Source organism: Larimichthys crocea, chromosome VI (assembly GCF_000972845.2).
Source record: "Larimichthys crocea isolate SSNF chromosome VI, L_crocea_2.0, whole genome shotgun sequence".
Lineage (NCBI taxonomy): Eukaryota > Metazoa > Chordata > Actinopteri > Sciaenidae > Larimichthys > Larimichthys crocea.
Window position 1 is genome coordinate 5,327,462 of NC_040016.1, and position 14,495 is coordinate 5,341,956.

The following is a 14,495-nucleotide window of genomic DNA, read 5'->3' on the forward strand; positions in this document are numbered from 1 at the left end:
CTGCCATTATCGGTGTTCATGCTTCACTATTGCACTGTGTTACTGACTCTGCAGTGTCAGCATGATAGATGGTACTTGTGCTGGTAAAACAGGACAGGAGTAGGTTGGTGGGGGAACCTTTGGCATGCTTCTGCAGAGGTTTGATTCTTATCTGATGCTAACCTTCATGGCATCATTTTAACATGACTGACACTAACTGTAAATGTAACAAGAGCACTAGATTAACTGGGAAAATGTGATCAACCTTTTCCATTAATCAGGCATCACAGATAGAGTGTAGGTTTAACCAGTGTAGTGATGTGATGCTTCAGCCCACCACAGTGCGCCTCAAATACGTGTTTGTAAATACTGCTTACATACAGTTTATTCCATAAACAAGTCATGCTCTATGACATTGTTCATCAGAGAGATCAGCACGAGCTTTTCTGAGTCAGGATGTCAAAGTCTTGGACGTCACAGGAAGCTGCAGCAGGGTGACATATATGCAGGAAGCCTCATCTCTTCAGTCAGCCCCCATCTATAAACAGCTGCGAAAACACAGCAGTGTTCATGGGAACTGAGCAGAGGAGGGAACACAGTCATTCTGATTGATCAGCAGACCTCAGTGGGAACCCGAGCTAAGACATATACAACAGGCACCCATTTGTATGTGTGTGAGCGGAAGGCAGAGGAGGACTTTTTATCACGAAGCTCTGGAGTTTACCCATCAGTCATAGAAGGATCTGGATCACTATTTGTGCAGCATATCATCACTGGGCAAACATCGTAAAAGAAACTTCAAGGATGTGAGTATACTACTGCTTTAAAGAAATTTTCTTTCTTTCATTTCTTTTTGTCCAGTAATTAAACTTTCATATTATTAGTAAACTTGTTGCCTGATCACTTATATTACATATATACATAAAATTTATTGGTAATTATTTTGCACTACATGAATGAGTTACTGGTTAAAATGTTTTTTTTTATTATTATTATTTAAGCTATTCTGTTAACTTGGTGCTGCTTGTATGAAAAAGTAGTATGCATCATAAGAATAAAATCAAATCTCTTCAAATTAAATCACTCTTATGTGAACTTGACTTCGTTCCACACAAACATGTTGCATGGAAATTTAACACAGGATATCAATACCTCTTGTTGTGGTTAGGCACCTTCCTGTATCTAGGCTCTGTTGCTACGTTACAAAATAACGTGCAGTACCTGTTAGCCACTTTACTGACAATGGCGTGATAACTTGTGAATGTGAAGATTATTGAAGGTTACTGAAGACACACAACTCTAATTATGGTCTTTAATTCTCTTATTTTCTCAGCCATTTCAAATCAGCGAGCGGCCAAAAACATGGGGATGTGCCCCATCAGATGCCAATCCAACCTGGCAATGCTTGAAAATCCACCTGAACCTGTAACACCAGGTACATTATATGAAAAGTCAGTGACACACAAATCAAAAATAAGATAAATGTTGGTTTATTATAGTCATCTCCTTCTTTCTCTTTGCAGTCCCCCAGGACAGCGTGATTGTGTCTCTCTATAACTACCCGTCCTATGGGCGCACAGAATTGACCATGTGCATTGGAGAACTACTCACCATCCTATCAGAGTATGTGATGTGGCTCCTAATCTTTCACTCTCACCCTTGTTTTAACCTAGATAGAATTAGTCATGAGTGTTTATTTTTTTCCAACAGTGACGGCGATTTTATGATAGTGAGGTCCACGTCCACAGGACGTGAGAGCTATGTTCCCACCAACTACACGGCTAAGGTGACACATAGGTAAGACCTTGTCATAAGAGCATGTATGAAGACCTGTGTCTCATCACTGTGTATGTGTGTGTGAAAATGCAGAGGAGTTGTAGAGGGCAGGGACTTCCCTGCCAGGTAGGAGGAGTCTTTGTATAGGTGACCTTTACCTCAGTGGAGACAGAGGTTTGGAACAAGACTTAAGTTCTCTCTGGTGACATCAACCTCTGCCTCCAGTAGTTTCAGTCCTCCTCCAGCGGGGAATGTGTTCTGATATTGTTCCAGTGAATTTTCCAAACTTGTAAATGACAGCAAAATATCTTTCTTTTTTTAATGTCTGCACGACAATACTGTGTGACCGTCCCAATGTGTCTTCTCTCTGTTCAGGTGGCTGTTCACAGGCATCAGCAGGTACAAAGCAATGGAGCTGCTCATGCAGCCGAGTAACCCAAATGGAGCCTTCTTGATCCGAGAGTCAGAGACAAACAGAGGTTAGAGGACTGTCTCCTTACTCTCTCATTGTGAATGGCATTATAAACATGTTGAACCCAAGCCCAACACTCTAGCACCACTATGTAAAATGAGCTAAAATATTAAGTCATCAGATGTATTGTTTCTGATGCAGTTTCCACTATTTTAAGACAGTATCTTCCAATTTGTCAGATCATGAGGCTGTCCTAAACTGGAATTAAGGTGTAGTCAGGATAAGGAACATGAATCTGTGATGGAACAAATGACCTGCAAAGTGAAGAATCATGAGCGACTGTAGTTTAACTGCTGCATCTGTGTGTTTGATGTTCAGATTGTTACTCGCTGTCTGTCCTGAGGAGGACCAACCCTTCATACATGGACTCTGTAAAGCACTACCGCGTCTCTCAACTTGAAAATGGCTGGGTGTACATAACTCCAGGACTCACCTTCCCCTCCCTGCATCACCTGGTGGAACACTACTCAGGTTTGTACTGAGGATTTAAAGCTGTTTTCTTGCCTGTACATTCCAGAGACAACACTAAGAGAGCAATATTGAAAACGTTGCCTTCTTTTTCCAGAGTCTGCACATGGATTGTGCTGTCGGCTGACAGAGCCTTGCTACATCCAAGGTTTCAACAACCCTAGAGAGGCCGCACCTATACCCACAACTGTCAGGAGGCCTACGTTAAACTGGAAGGACATTAGCAGGTGTGGTAGACTCTCTCTAGCCATACATCTACTGATGACTGCCACAAGATGTCACTCTATTACCTGTTATAAAGAAAGTAGAACACGAGCCCCTGGTGGCTGATAAATCCAGTGTTTGTTGAATGTGTGATTCATTGAGTGTGGAGAGTATGTATACAACACCAACAGCTCAGACTATGTTAGTCTGCCAGGTTTGATTGTGTAGCTGACAGTAGATTATAATAATTAAATACAGGGTAACTTCTACACCAGTGAAAAGTAGTGCTTGACACTGAACCCATATTTAGGACATTGTGGCAAAAGTAAAATAACCAATAATATGATCACTTCATTAATTTTTTTTGAAAATCCTCCTCTTTCTCCTTCAGGTCAGCGATTTTCAGGAAGAAGAGAACAGAGTCAGACAACTCTCTGGTGAGCGAGGGGCTGAGGGAGGCCATCGCCTCCTATCTCCAAATGACAGAGGGCGACAATCACAGCTGGGACACTTGAGGAAAGACAGTGGATCAGTCTGCGAGAATAAAGTCGGACAGATAAGAGTACAGTCAGATACTGTCCTGTCTCACCTGCAGGATGGGCAAGCCATAAGAAAAGGTCATTTGGACGCCCAGATGTAGTCTATGTACACTGCCCTGGAGCAGGAGGAGGGCTGAGACACTATGATGTTTGCAGTTGTGACATATTGCATGTCAACAAGACGACTGGTTTTTGTGTCCAAAGAGACATGCAGTGGAGGCGTGAGCTGAATGTCAGTGAGAAATTTCATGTGGTCTCACATGTTGAATGTTTCTCTTAATTTATAACTTAACACGTACATGCTGCAATGAATTATATTGTAATATGATTGTTGTCATGGTTATATTATTGGAATCCAATAAAATATATGAGTCATGTGATAAATAAACACATACAAATATAACCACCTAAACTTCAAGCGAGTCTTGCCTTTTATTTTATTGGTGTAATAATAAATGTGATCCAAACAAACAATATGAGACGCTCGGTCCTTGCAGTGCGCATCTCTGCCAGCAGATGTCGCTTAATTACCTCCAACAATTCATCAAAGCTTTGCACTTCCTGCCCGAACAGTTCAGTTCAGGAAGAAGAAATAATGGCGACGCTTTTGGGGTCCGAGTCCCCTTGTACTGGAGGAAAACGAAGAAATTGCACCAGCAATATCGTCACAAAGTTCACGGCCAGTAAAATCACTGGTCAGGGTTTCAGTCGAGGGACGCAGGTAAGACAAACGATGCATGTTTCGGCAGCAGAGACATCCGAATGTTGGTCGACCGAGACCGGGGACTTGCGCTTAGAATCCAGCCTGAAAACGAAGACGCTTGTCCGGGAGACTTGACTGGAGATGCACGGTAGTCGTCCCCCCCGTCAGCTTTGGTTTTACAGCTAGCTGCAACGTTACGTGTTATTTATAAAACGCAAAGCATACGCTTTTATGCCACTGGAGTCCTGGGTGATATTTTTTGCTCGCTGACAAGGAAAATAACGCCAGCAGCACAGAAAGTGAGAGAAGCCAGCTCCGCTCCGAGTGGCTCTTTTGTTGTTAGCTCCACGTTAGCTTAGCATTATAGGCCAGGTTCGCTATAAAACCCGTTTGAGCTGAAACCTTGCAGGACTCTTGCTGTTTTTATCGGGCACCGGGGTGTCAGCGTTACCGGAGAGAAAGTCGTTAAATGTTTTTTAAAGCGCTAAAATCTCACAAACCAGCGGCGGGGGCAGCAGCTAATGTTAGCACACGGGCTAACGTCAGCTAGCTAAGCCAGCTGAACGGCTCAGGTGATTACGTAACGACACCCTGACGACAATAACCATGTTTCCCATAAATGGACACGCCACAACAGCTGTGTGAACAAGTTAACCTCAGCGGGTTTATGTTTTATTCACACACAAGCGGACATTTGCACGATAATTGTAACTTTGCGGCGCATATTTGAAACGGTCGGTTTGGATGTAACATGACGCGGGTTTACGTCAACTGTTTTGGTGGGTCCGTATGAACGTGACACCTGTCCTGACATTTTGACACATGCAGCTCATGTACGTCTGTCTGTCTCTGCATAAAGACATTTATCACCGTGCTGTCGGTTTGGTGCCTTCCTTGCTGACTTGCAGTTTTTAAGGTAGTGAAGTGAATCCTGTCAAAGCTCAATAAATCCCTGATAACCTCGAAATGTGGCAACTTTCCTGACCGCTGCCATATTGTGAACTCTCTTGTGTTTGGTGTCTTGCAGAGGGAGCTGGTCATCATTAGTATGCAAAAAAGCTGCTGTTAAGCTTTCCCCAAGAAAACTACTTCCTCTGTCCTCTGTGTGCTCCTTGGAGAGGGATCCTTGTTTAGTGACACTGTCATCAAGTTTTAAACTCTAGAGTCGGTTGTTGGTGCTCACCGAGCTGCAGCAGTTGTCAGTATTTGCACATTTACATTTTAAAATGGATGGATTGTCTTTATTTTTGTTTGTTTGTTTGTTATTGGGGCCAATTTCTTCTGATACCATTTGTCATTATCTTGACACCTGTGTGAGCTTTTTGTTTGATCATGCTGATGCTTCCAGGACTTTCAAAGACATTTTAGAGACAGTTGGTGTGAGTTGGGTGTCGGATGCACAGTGTTGTCACACTGGTCACCTGTATAGAGAAAATAATGTCAAGGTTATCTGAGTCAAGAGTTCTCGGCTTTTTTTAATGTTTTGTTTGTACACAGAGCAAAGAAACATGGGAAATGATGTCATTTCCCACGTTACATCAAAAGTCCCACTGTTGTCAAAACCGTCTGTTTTTAAACAGTTTCAACTTTCTGCTGCACATTATGTCCTTTCTGCACAAAACATTCACATCCATGCACTATGAGCCAGGTCAGGATTTTGTTGCCCCACAGTGTGAGTGACAAAATCAAACTCAGCTGTAGTTGCTTTCAGTTTTTGTTCTTTGCTGCTGCAGTCTGCTTTATGTCCTGAGGTGTGGCTCAGCTCTAATCTCATTTAAAGACTCTCTGCGGCTTTTTGTTTGTGTTCAGAATGTGAAGGAAGATTAGCTGCGAATGTTATCAAATGCAAAATGTGTTTAATTATTTAGATTTGATCAGCCATTTTATAGACTGCATAATATTCATCTTTTTTACCTTGAATCACGCTGATATTCTCCGTATGAAACTTTTTTAACACCAAAAGTTTAAACGAGGTTGCAGCCCTGACTTCCAGTACAATAAGCAAAAATAGACCTTTTAAAACTACTTGAAGCACTGATGCAACTAACCATACGTTCCTGCCGTGTGTGTTGCACTTTCTAAAGTTGCCTGTGTTTATGCGTTGTAGCTCCCAGGAGGCCTGCTCCAGGAGAGAGATAAAAGGGCCAAGTGGCATGGCATCCCTACACTGCTGCAGAAGCTCTATGAGAGCAGCCATCCTAACAGTGACCTCTCCCATGCCCATAGCTTTCTTAAGGTAACCACACAGCACGAAGTCCTTCCATCAGTCAGTCTGTGGAACGACTGCTTTTAGCAGCTTGTTGCTGAATGTTTCACTGTGGAGTAAATTACATGTGGACAATGGGTTTTTTTGTCAGGTATTATCATCCCAGCTCTCCATGGAGGCCATGTCTTTTGTCACAGAGGACAGGAAGACCGCTCAGGAATCCACCTTTCCCAACACGTACACCTTTGACCTCTTTGGTGGAGTCGATGTAAGTCTGACATTCCAAGTGCTTGATGCTCTTTAATTATTAAACGTGGAGACGTTAGCTCCCCGTGAACCATTTGGCACAACTTGTACTGTCTTGGCTCACAGCACTGAATGCTTATTTTCCTGTTTTCCCTGAAGCTGCTTGTGGAAATCTTGATGAGGCCCACGTTAACTATGCAGAAGAAAAAACCTAAAAGTAAGTAAAGCTGTGAATATGCTGCCTGTTTTTACAAGATAATAGATTTTAATTTTGTGATACTTTCTGGCATTCAGACTGACAACTGTGTTTCTATTACAACAGTGAATGATGACTTGGTCAAGGACTGCCTTAGTGTTCTCTACAACTGTTGTATATGTGTGAGTATCCTGTTACATTTTGTCAGTACCAGAGAAATGTCAGAGGTGCATCGTACCTTGCTTCGGCTTAGCACATGTACATGAAGTGTTTTCCATGTTGTTGGTTTGTGCTGCACTGTGTTTTAGGTGATGGTTTAATTAACGTGCACGTGTTCTTACAAAATCTAGACGGAGGGGGTCACAAAGAGCCTGGCAGCGAGGGATGACTTTGTTCTGTTTCTCTTCACCCTGATGACAAACAAGAAGACCTTCCTACAGACCGCTACACTTATTGAAGATATTCTTGGAGTCAAAAAGGTCAGAGTTGTCCTTGTATTAAATCTTCAGCATAAGCATATAAACACTTTTTATGGCCTTGTTGACTCCACAGTTGAAAGGCCTCTAGTCACTTTGTGGTGACACAATTGGCAAGCCGTGATCTTAAATACCTTGAATATCAGTTTAAGTCATCATTAATTTTTCTGTGGAAATAACAGCCTCTGTTAATCTGTGCTCTGCTGATACATTTGTTTTGTTATCAGCTAGCTCTGTTGTCCATGTACAGACACCTCAGATGCCAGAATGATTGTTCCTGGCAGAGTTGCTAACGCCCTAATGTCACACCGTGCTTTAATTTTAGCATCATGCGCTCTGCTTGAATCTCTCTTGATATTCTTTGTTTTAAAATGCATGTCACTATCTATGCCGAGCATGTAGAAACATGACAAGCGATGAGTACTGTGTAGTCTGGTGTCTTGTTAATTTGCATGAACCTTGATGTCTCACTTGTGATTCATCATATCTTTTAAAATACTTTGTAGACACTTGTAGCTTGTGCATCTCCTCAAAAATTACTTGTACACAACAAAACGTCTTTGCAAAAAATAGACATTGTTCCAGCACTACAGTGTCTTTATTTAGTAGTCCCAGAGAAGATAATGTGTGCTTAGGCATATCTAGGCATGTCTAAGGAAGTTATCTGTAGAAAATGATTTTACTTCACATAACCTGTCCTGAGCGTTTCAGATAAAAATAGATCAAAACATCTTCAGTAGTTCAGATGAATCATTGCAACAATCATGGGGTGGGGAACATATTCAGAACATAACTGACTCTTTATCTGTTAAGCTGCTTGTTTGATGCTGGGTTCCTAAATGAATGAAGTAAATTGTGTTTTTATTTTTTTTAGCTTTTCTCCATGTACTGAACGATAGCAAATTCAGTCAGGGTCAATCTTCGAGCATGTTATGTGTTCAGATGTCACATGTCAATGTAATTCTGTCTGACGGTTCATATATTTGCATCTTTCAGGAGATGATTCAGTTAGAGGGCATCCCCAACCTGTCAGGCCTGGTCCAAAGCTTTGACCAACAACAGCTAGCCAACTTCTGCCGCATCCTGTCTGTCACCATCTCAGAACCAGATGTTGGAAATGATGATAAGCACACCCTGTTGGCCAAAAATGCACAGCAGAAACGCAATGCTAGCCCCTCACGGGCAGAGGTCAACCAGGGTACGTTGACTACATAATATATTTTGTGCCATTCTAAAATAATTGATCAGTAAATGAACTATTACTATTTTTCTCCAACAGTGACCCTGCTGAACATCCCTGGCTTCATTGAGCGGTTGTGTAAGCTGGCCACTAGGAAGGTGTCTGAGGCCACGGGAGCTAACTTCCTGCAGGAGCTGGAGGACTGGTACACCTGGCTGGACAATGCTCTCGTGCTGGATGCCCTCATGCAGATGGCCACTGAGGAGGCTGAGCAAAGCAGCACAGGTGAGACAACAGCCCACTTCTGCTGCCAAATCATCACACTACTTAAATCCTATCAGTTTTGACTGAGATTGTTTTGTTTTTTCCCTCTTCACCTTCAGAATCATCAGATGAGAGTTCACTTGCCACCAGCCCTCTGAGACATCGACTGCCTCAGTCTATGAAGATCGTCCATGAGATCATGTATAAAGTTGAAGTGCTCTATGTGCTGTGTGTCCTTCTTATGGGCCGACAGAGGAACCAGGTACCTAACAGAACACGTCTTCCCTGCTTGAGTTTTCAGCTGCGCTAAGCTGTGTGTTTCACTGACACCTGTATTGTGCCCTCACACAGGTGCACAAGATGCTGGCTGAGTTCCGGCTCATCCCGGGGCTCAACAACCTGTTTGACAAGCTGATCTGGAGAAAATACACGGCTTCAAATCATGTGGTGCATGGCCAGAATGAGAATTGCGACTGTAGTCCAGTATGAACTTTTAACTCGACTCTCTCCCGGACTGTTGAGTGAAACATTTTAAAGTTAGACATAACCACTGACACTCTTTATTCTCTTTGTGCAGGAAATATCCTTTAAAATCCAATTTCTGCGGCTACTTCAGAGTTTCAGCGATCATCACGAGTAAGTGATCCATAATTAAATTCTCTTGGGTCTGACTTCTCCTTTTTAAAGTTTGCTTGTGGTTTGAAACGTTTGCCTTGTCTTTCAGGAACAAATACCTCCTGCTGAATAGCCAGGAGCTGAATGAACTGAGTGCCATATCCATGAAGGCTAACATCCCCGAGGTGGAAGCTTTGGTCAACACAGATAGAAGCCTAGTGTGTGATGGGAAGAAGGGTCTCCTTACACGCATCCTCACTGTCATGAAGAGGGAGCCTCCAGACTCGTCGTTCAGGTCAGCGACTTCAACAACAGCAGCTTATCTTGAAAGAGAAGGGTTTTTTTGTTTGTTTTTTAACTCTGCTGAGCCTTTTTCTCTCTGTATGTAGATTCTGGCAGGCAAGGGCAGTGGAAAGTTTTCTCAGAGGAGCCACCTCCTATGCAGACCAAATGTTCCTCCTGAAGAGGGGACTACTAGAGGTAAAACTCCAACCACAGCTTGTTTTTCTCATCATCCATGAAAGATATTGCACTTTTATGTTTGTTTGTTAAATGAATAGCTGCTCAGTTTCTGCTTTTCATCCCTCGACAGCACATCCTGTTCTGCATCATAGACAGCGGCTGTACATCTCGCGATGTCCTACAGAGCTACTTTGATCTGCTTGGAGAGCTCATGAAGTTCAACATCGATGCCTTCAAAAGATTCAACAAATATGTTAACACTCCAGAGAAGGTACAGTTGTATACTGTTTCTTTTGTATGATTTACAAAAAAAATGGTTAATTAGTTTCTCAGCTTGTTTGGTGGATGAACGCGTGTCTAAGAGTATACTTGAATTCTCTCCTGTAGTTTCAGACCTTCCTGACGCAGATCAACAGTTCTCTTGTGGACTCTAACATGTTGGTGCGCTGCATCGTCCTTTCATTGGACCGCTTTGAGAGCCAGACTGAAGACGTCAAAGGTAATCCAGAAAAGAGAAGTTAGTGAAATCATGTCTGGGCCAGAGAACTTGTCAGAAATCAACAGCAAAAGCAAAAAGTACTACGTGTTAAATAAAGTTCACACTCAAAACCCCTGTTTCAAGATCACAAATAAAAGGAACATTTTTTCCCTCATGAAACATACATTTTGTTGTGTATTTATTTCCAGTGGTCGAGGTACTTTCTGAGTGCTGCCTGTTGTCTTACATGGCCAGAGTTGAGAACAGGCTGTCCTTCCTCTTTCGACTGATCAACATCATCAACGTACAGACGCTCACACAGGTCTTGTTTCATTTTCACGTCACATGTATTCAGGGAAACTCCGTTACTCACAAGCATTGACTATTTTGTATCACTATAGACACTCCTTACTAATTGTTGTTCAAATCTTGTTCTTTGTGCATCCATCTCCTTTCTCCTGCAGGAGAACGTGAGCTGTTTAAACACCAGTTTGGTGATCTTGATGCTGGCCAGAAGAAAGGCTAAACTGCCCTTCTACCTCAACGCCCTGCGGGAGAAGGAGTATGCAGAGAAGTACCCGGGCTGCCTGCTCAACAACTTTCACAACCTACTACGCTTCTGGCAGCGCCACTACCTCAACAAGGACAAAGACAGCACCTGTCTGGAGAATGTGAGTAGCTCCTTCCTGCACACAGTTGAAGCAATGTTAAATACCCCAATTTCACCAAAGTCTAAAACGGCTGCATTGCAGCGAATCAGCAGCCCGATGTGTGAATCTCCTCTCGGCGTGTACAGTTTGGATTCAGTCACTTCGCTGTCAGCCTTTCAAAACATTCTGAAAGGGAGATCACATCATACATGCTATGAAAACAAGGACATACAAGTGCTTTGAGTGCTGCTCCACAGTGACACGTGATGTGAGGTGACTTCACTTCAATAACTTTCACTTCTTAAACTTTCTCGATCTTTTGGTTTTACTTCACGCTCATGATGTATACTGGGCCACTTAGCAGCTGAAGAGCCAGATATTTTGGTTGGGTGGGACTTAAACATTCACCAGATATGCAGCTTTAAATAATGTTGATGATGTTCTGCAACTGCTGAATGCTTAAATGGGCCATAACAACTTTAAAAGGTGATGTCAGTGTTATGTGTTTGCTTGTTCTGCTGCCCCCAAGTGGTCAAAAATAGCAATCATTGCTGCTTTACCATTAACGATGGTTTATGTTTTTCACATGTACACCACCATAACATTAGAAAAAAACATTCATTCTATTATTGAATGCTGAAATTATCATCTTAATATACATATATGTAAATCCAAGATTACACTGGCTGATTTCTTTGCTGAGCTTAAAGCTAATAGCAGTTAGTAACCATTACCACATACTGCTGTACTAATTTCGATTTAGCTCTAAATTCTTTTGCTTTCCCTCCTCAGAGCTCCTGTATCCCTTTCAGCTACTGGAAGGAGACGGTGTCAGTGCTGCTGGGCTCAGACAGGACTTCTCTGTGTGCCATAGCGAGCTACATTGATGAGCCCTTCATGGATCTGGACAGAGACCTGCTGGAAGATTGACCTTCAGTGTGTGCACTCAGTGTGCTGGGTGGGTGGGACAGGGCAGAGGGGCACAGGGAGCATGGACACCTAAAGCGGGTGATGACTCCCCTGACCTGAGCCGTCCAGGTGCTTTGTGACTGCGTTCTGGATGTAAAGACTCACCTGTTTGCTGTCAGTACCTTCGCATGGAGGCTGTCTCACAGACGTGAGGGACGTAAATTTGCGTGGCTGTCATCTTCTCAAGTTACCGTCCTCTTCTTTAAAGGAAGAGGGGGATAACCTGTGCGCCCACCCCAGATCGTCCACATCTTTTAACAGACAATTGAGGGACCTTGAGAAATGACACCTGCATTGGTTGTTTGCTTTAGGTGCAATTCAAATAGAGCCTTTTATATAACCTATACAAAATTCTATGACAAAAAAAATACGTATGATTCAACAAATTGTTAGAAAAAAAGGAAAAAAAAGATTTTCACGTGGACTTGGTTGGCCACAGACTACATCGTAACCCAGCACCCAGGATGTGCAGTGGTGCATTACAAGGCTGCCAGGAGTCCCCGGCCTCACTCTCCCACTACCTACACGCTCTGACTTCATGCCACTCCGCAAACCTGACCTGTGTGTGGGGGCCTGGTGACATTGGAGTTTTTGCAGGGGTCTCTCAATGAACAGCATTTTCATTTAACCTGTCTGTGGGTCTATTTTATTAGGTGGCTATCGTCGATCGGTGCTTTCTGGCTCTACTCAGCACATTTAGGTAGCTTGTGAGCCGGCTGACATGTTTCAACATGGCGCTCCTCTCACATAAAACCATCCACTCTGTTGTGGCTTCAGAAGCTTCACCCAGGGACTTGTTTCTTTACCAGGTTATTTTTTGTTGATTTACTTTTGTCTTTGTTGAAAACAATGGCTTTTAGCTCTGGATAAACTGTAGAATAAAACATTGCACAGAAGAAATTGTTTTTGTTTATTATATTTTAACACATTTGTTGATTAAAAACTTTGATTTTGTAACTGAATTTGTATCCATGTTGTGAGAGATGCTTTTGGACAAGAATAAACTATGCAGGCGCTAGTGTTAAGATACCACTTTCATTGTTCCAGTCCACGCAACGTTTATGTGAACTAGCCTTCTGCCAAGCATCATCAGCACTGGACTGAAGGTTCACCACTTTCTCTGGTTTCTGGGATTTCTTAAAATCTTTGACTACAAGCTGAGAATGACAATCTTTCTATGTGATGGCTCTCTTTGCATGGCACCACTTGATCTTTAGTTTGGATAAAGATGAAGCAGAAGGCACGGCTGTGTTGATGATGCGTCCATGGTTTGAATGTGCAGCAGTTTTGTGGAAATGGAAGATGCAAAGCTGAACAGATCTTTGGTGTCTCAAATTTCAAACAGACCCAACCTGAGATAAGTACAACAGGATGAGCTACCTCATATTTTATCCTGACGCCGTACAGATCAAACCACTTCTAATGACAAGTGTACAGTTTTACTCCCAGCATGTCACGAGTCATAATACATGTTCATGTGAATGTATAAGGGCATTTCTACACTTGGCCCCTGATGCCATGAGTTAGTAGTGCTATGCCGCCTTGGGATGCAAACACAAATGTCCTTTACACTTTGAAAGCCTTTGATTTGCTTAAAAGCTAATTAACCAGAAATGTTTCCTCTTTTTCTCCCCTAGCTTTCATTCAGCATGTCTTAAATCTCTCGATGGGTGTGCACATACTTAGTTCATCTTTTGTGCTTTGCAGTGAAGTTAATGCAACAACACTTGAACTAGTGCTTCTCTCTTACAGATTCTCACTTTCTCTGAAATAACGATTTATTGGTAACATGATGTGATCTGACGCATCAACAGTGGTGTTACATTTTTAGCACTGATCGTGTTGTCATCATTGATCCAGATCTCTCTTCTCACCATTGAAGTAAATGAGGTTGTTGGTATGAAAACGTGAATGTTGTGAGTGCTCTTCTTGAGCAACTATATAAACAATCACTGAACCTTGACTTCTGTAGCTTTTGTGATCTGATTTTTCAGAGCGTGATCCTTCTGTACGATGCACAAGAGAATTGGTTCTCAACAGTTATGCTGTATGTGGTGTGATGCTCCTAGTAAGCCTTAGATTTCATTCAATAGTTTGTATAGACAATGGTGAAATGTTTTCCCCTTGGCCAAGAACATGCTGCATAGTGTTAAATACAACACTTCTATGGTTTTTATTTTAGACCCCTGATATTTTGATTTGATTAAGTGGAGATTTGTGTAATGTTTGGCATGTTTTGCAACCAGTCCTACATTCACTTTCAACACTCAGACCATGTGGTGCTTCTTTTTTCTATCAGATATGATTGTGTTTAACCTCGCCATGATGGACAGCATCTATAGTGCTTGTTGAAAAGAGTGACCTTTACAAGATGGATTACAGTGGATTATATTCATGGTGTAAAATCTAAATCATTCATTCATTTTAGATGGCAACCCATGTTTGTTTTTTTTTATTTGCTCTGGTGTTGAATAATGCATACAATCTCTCATGGTTGTGTTTAAAAATTCACTCCAGTCTTAATCTCTTTCTAACTCTGTTTCACCATCAAACTATCAAAGATTCATGTTTCAATTTCACGTCTAATATGATTCTGTAACCAACTTTCACCC

At 42.2% G+C, this 14,495-nt stretch overlaps 2 protein-coding genes across 4 annotated transcripts; both read left to right on the plus strand.

The window, feature by feature from the left end:
* Window positions 1-499: 499 nt before the first annotated feature.
* sla2a (Src like adaptor 2a) lies at window positions 500-3,856 on the plus strand. The gene is made up of 8 exons (XM_010755828.3): window positions 500-785; window positions 1,313-1,414; window positions 1,503-1,602; window positions 1,690-1,776; window positions 2,131-2,234; window positions 2,546-2,698; window positions 2,793-2,922; window positions 3,291-3,856. Exons 2-8 carry the CDS (start codon window positions 1,342-1,344, stop codon window positions 3,412-3,414), a joined length of 771 nt encoding a protein of 256 aa, XP_010754130.2. The 5' UTR covers window positions 500-785; window positions 1,313-1,341; the 3' UTR covers window positions 3,415-3,856.
* Window positions 3,857-3,987: 131 nt separating this feature from the next.
* Window positions 3,988-12,908, plus strand: trpc4apa (transient receptor potential cation channel, subfamily C, member 4 associated protein a). 3 transcript variants are annotated; one of them, XM_010755847.3, is made up of 18 exons: window positions 3,988-4,159; window positions 6,249-6,377; window positions 6,499-6,615; window positions 6,753-6,810; window positions 6,916-6,971; window positions 7,140-7,268; window positions 8,262-8,463; window positions 8,545-8,730; window positions 8,829-8,971; window positions 9,061-9,156; window positions 9,287-9,345; window positions 9,434-9,619; window positions 9,714-9,804; window positions 9,917-10,057; window positions 10,174-10,285; window positions 10,474-10,586; window positions 10,729-10,935; window positions 11,707-12,908. In XM_010755847.3, exons 1-18 carry the CDS (start codon window positions 4,034-4,036, stop codon window positions 11,842-11,844), a joined length of 2,289 nt encoding a protein of 762 aa, XP_010754149.1. In that variant the 5' UTR covers window positions 3,988-4,033; the 3' UTR covers window positions 11,845-12,908. The 3 variants fall into 3 exon arrangements, with proteins under 3 accessions (XP_010754149.1, XP_010754141.1, XP_027134671.1); XM_010755839.3 differs by having other exon boundaries at window positions 3,989-4,159; window positions 9,061-9,192; XM_027278870.1 differs by lacking the exon at window positions 3,988-4,159 and adding an exon at window positions 4,270-4,289 and having other exon boundaries at window positions 9,061-9,192.
* The last annotated feature ends 1,587 nt before the right edge of the window (window positions 12,909-14,495 follow it).

Coding starts and splice junctions, on each gene's coding strand:
- sla2a (XM_010755828.3), top strand. CDS start 1,342: ATGGGGATGTGCCCCATCAGATGCCAATCCAACCTGGCAATGCTTGAA. Junction 1,415..1,502: donor ACCTGAACCTGTAACACCAG/GTACATTATATG, acceptor TTCTCTTTGCAG/TCCCCCAGGACAGCGTGATT. Junction 2,923..3,290: donor AACTGGAAGGACATTAGCAG/GTGTGGTAGACT, acceptor TTTCTCCTTCAG/GTCAGCGATTTTCAGGAAGA.
- trpc4apa (XM_010755839.3), top strand. CDS start 4,034: ATGGCGACGCTTTTGGGGTCCGAGTCCCCTTGTACTGGAGGAAAACGA. Junction 7,269..8,261: donor ATATTCTTGGAGTCAAAAAG/GTCAGAGTTGTC, acceptor TGCATCTTTCAG/GAGATGATTCAGTTAGAGGG. Junction 9,620..9,713: donor CCTCCAGACTCGTCGTTCAG/GTCAGCGACTTC, acceptor CTCTGTATGTAG/ATTCTGGCAGGCAAGGGCAG.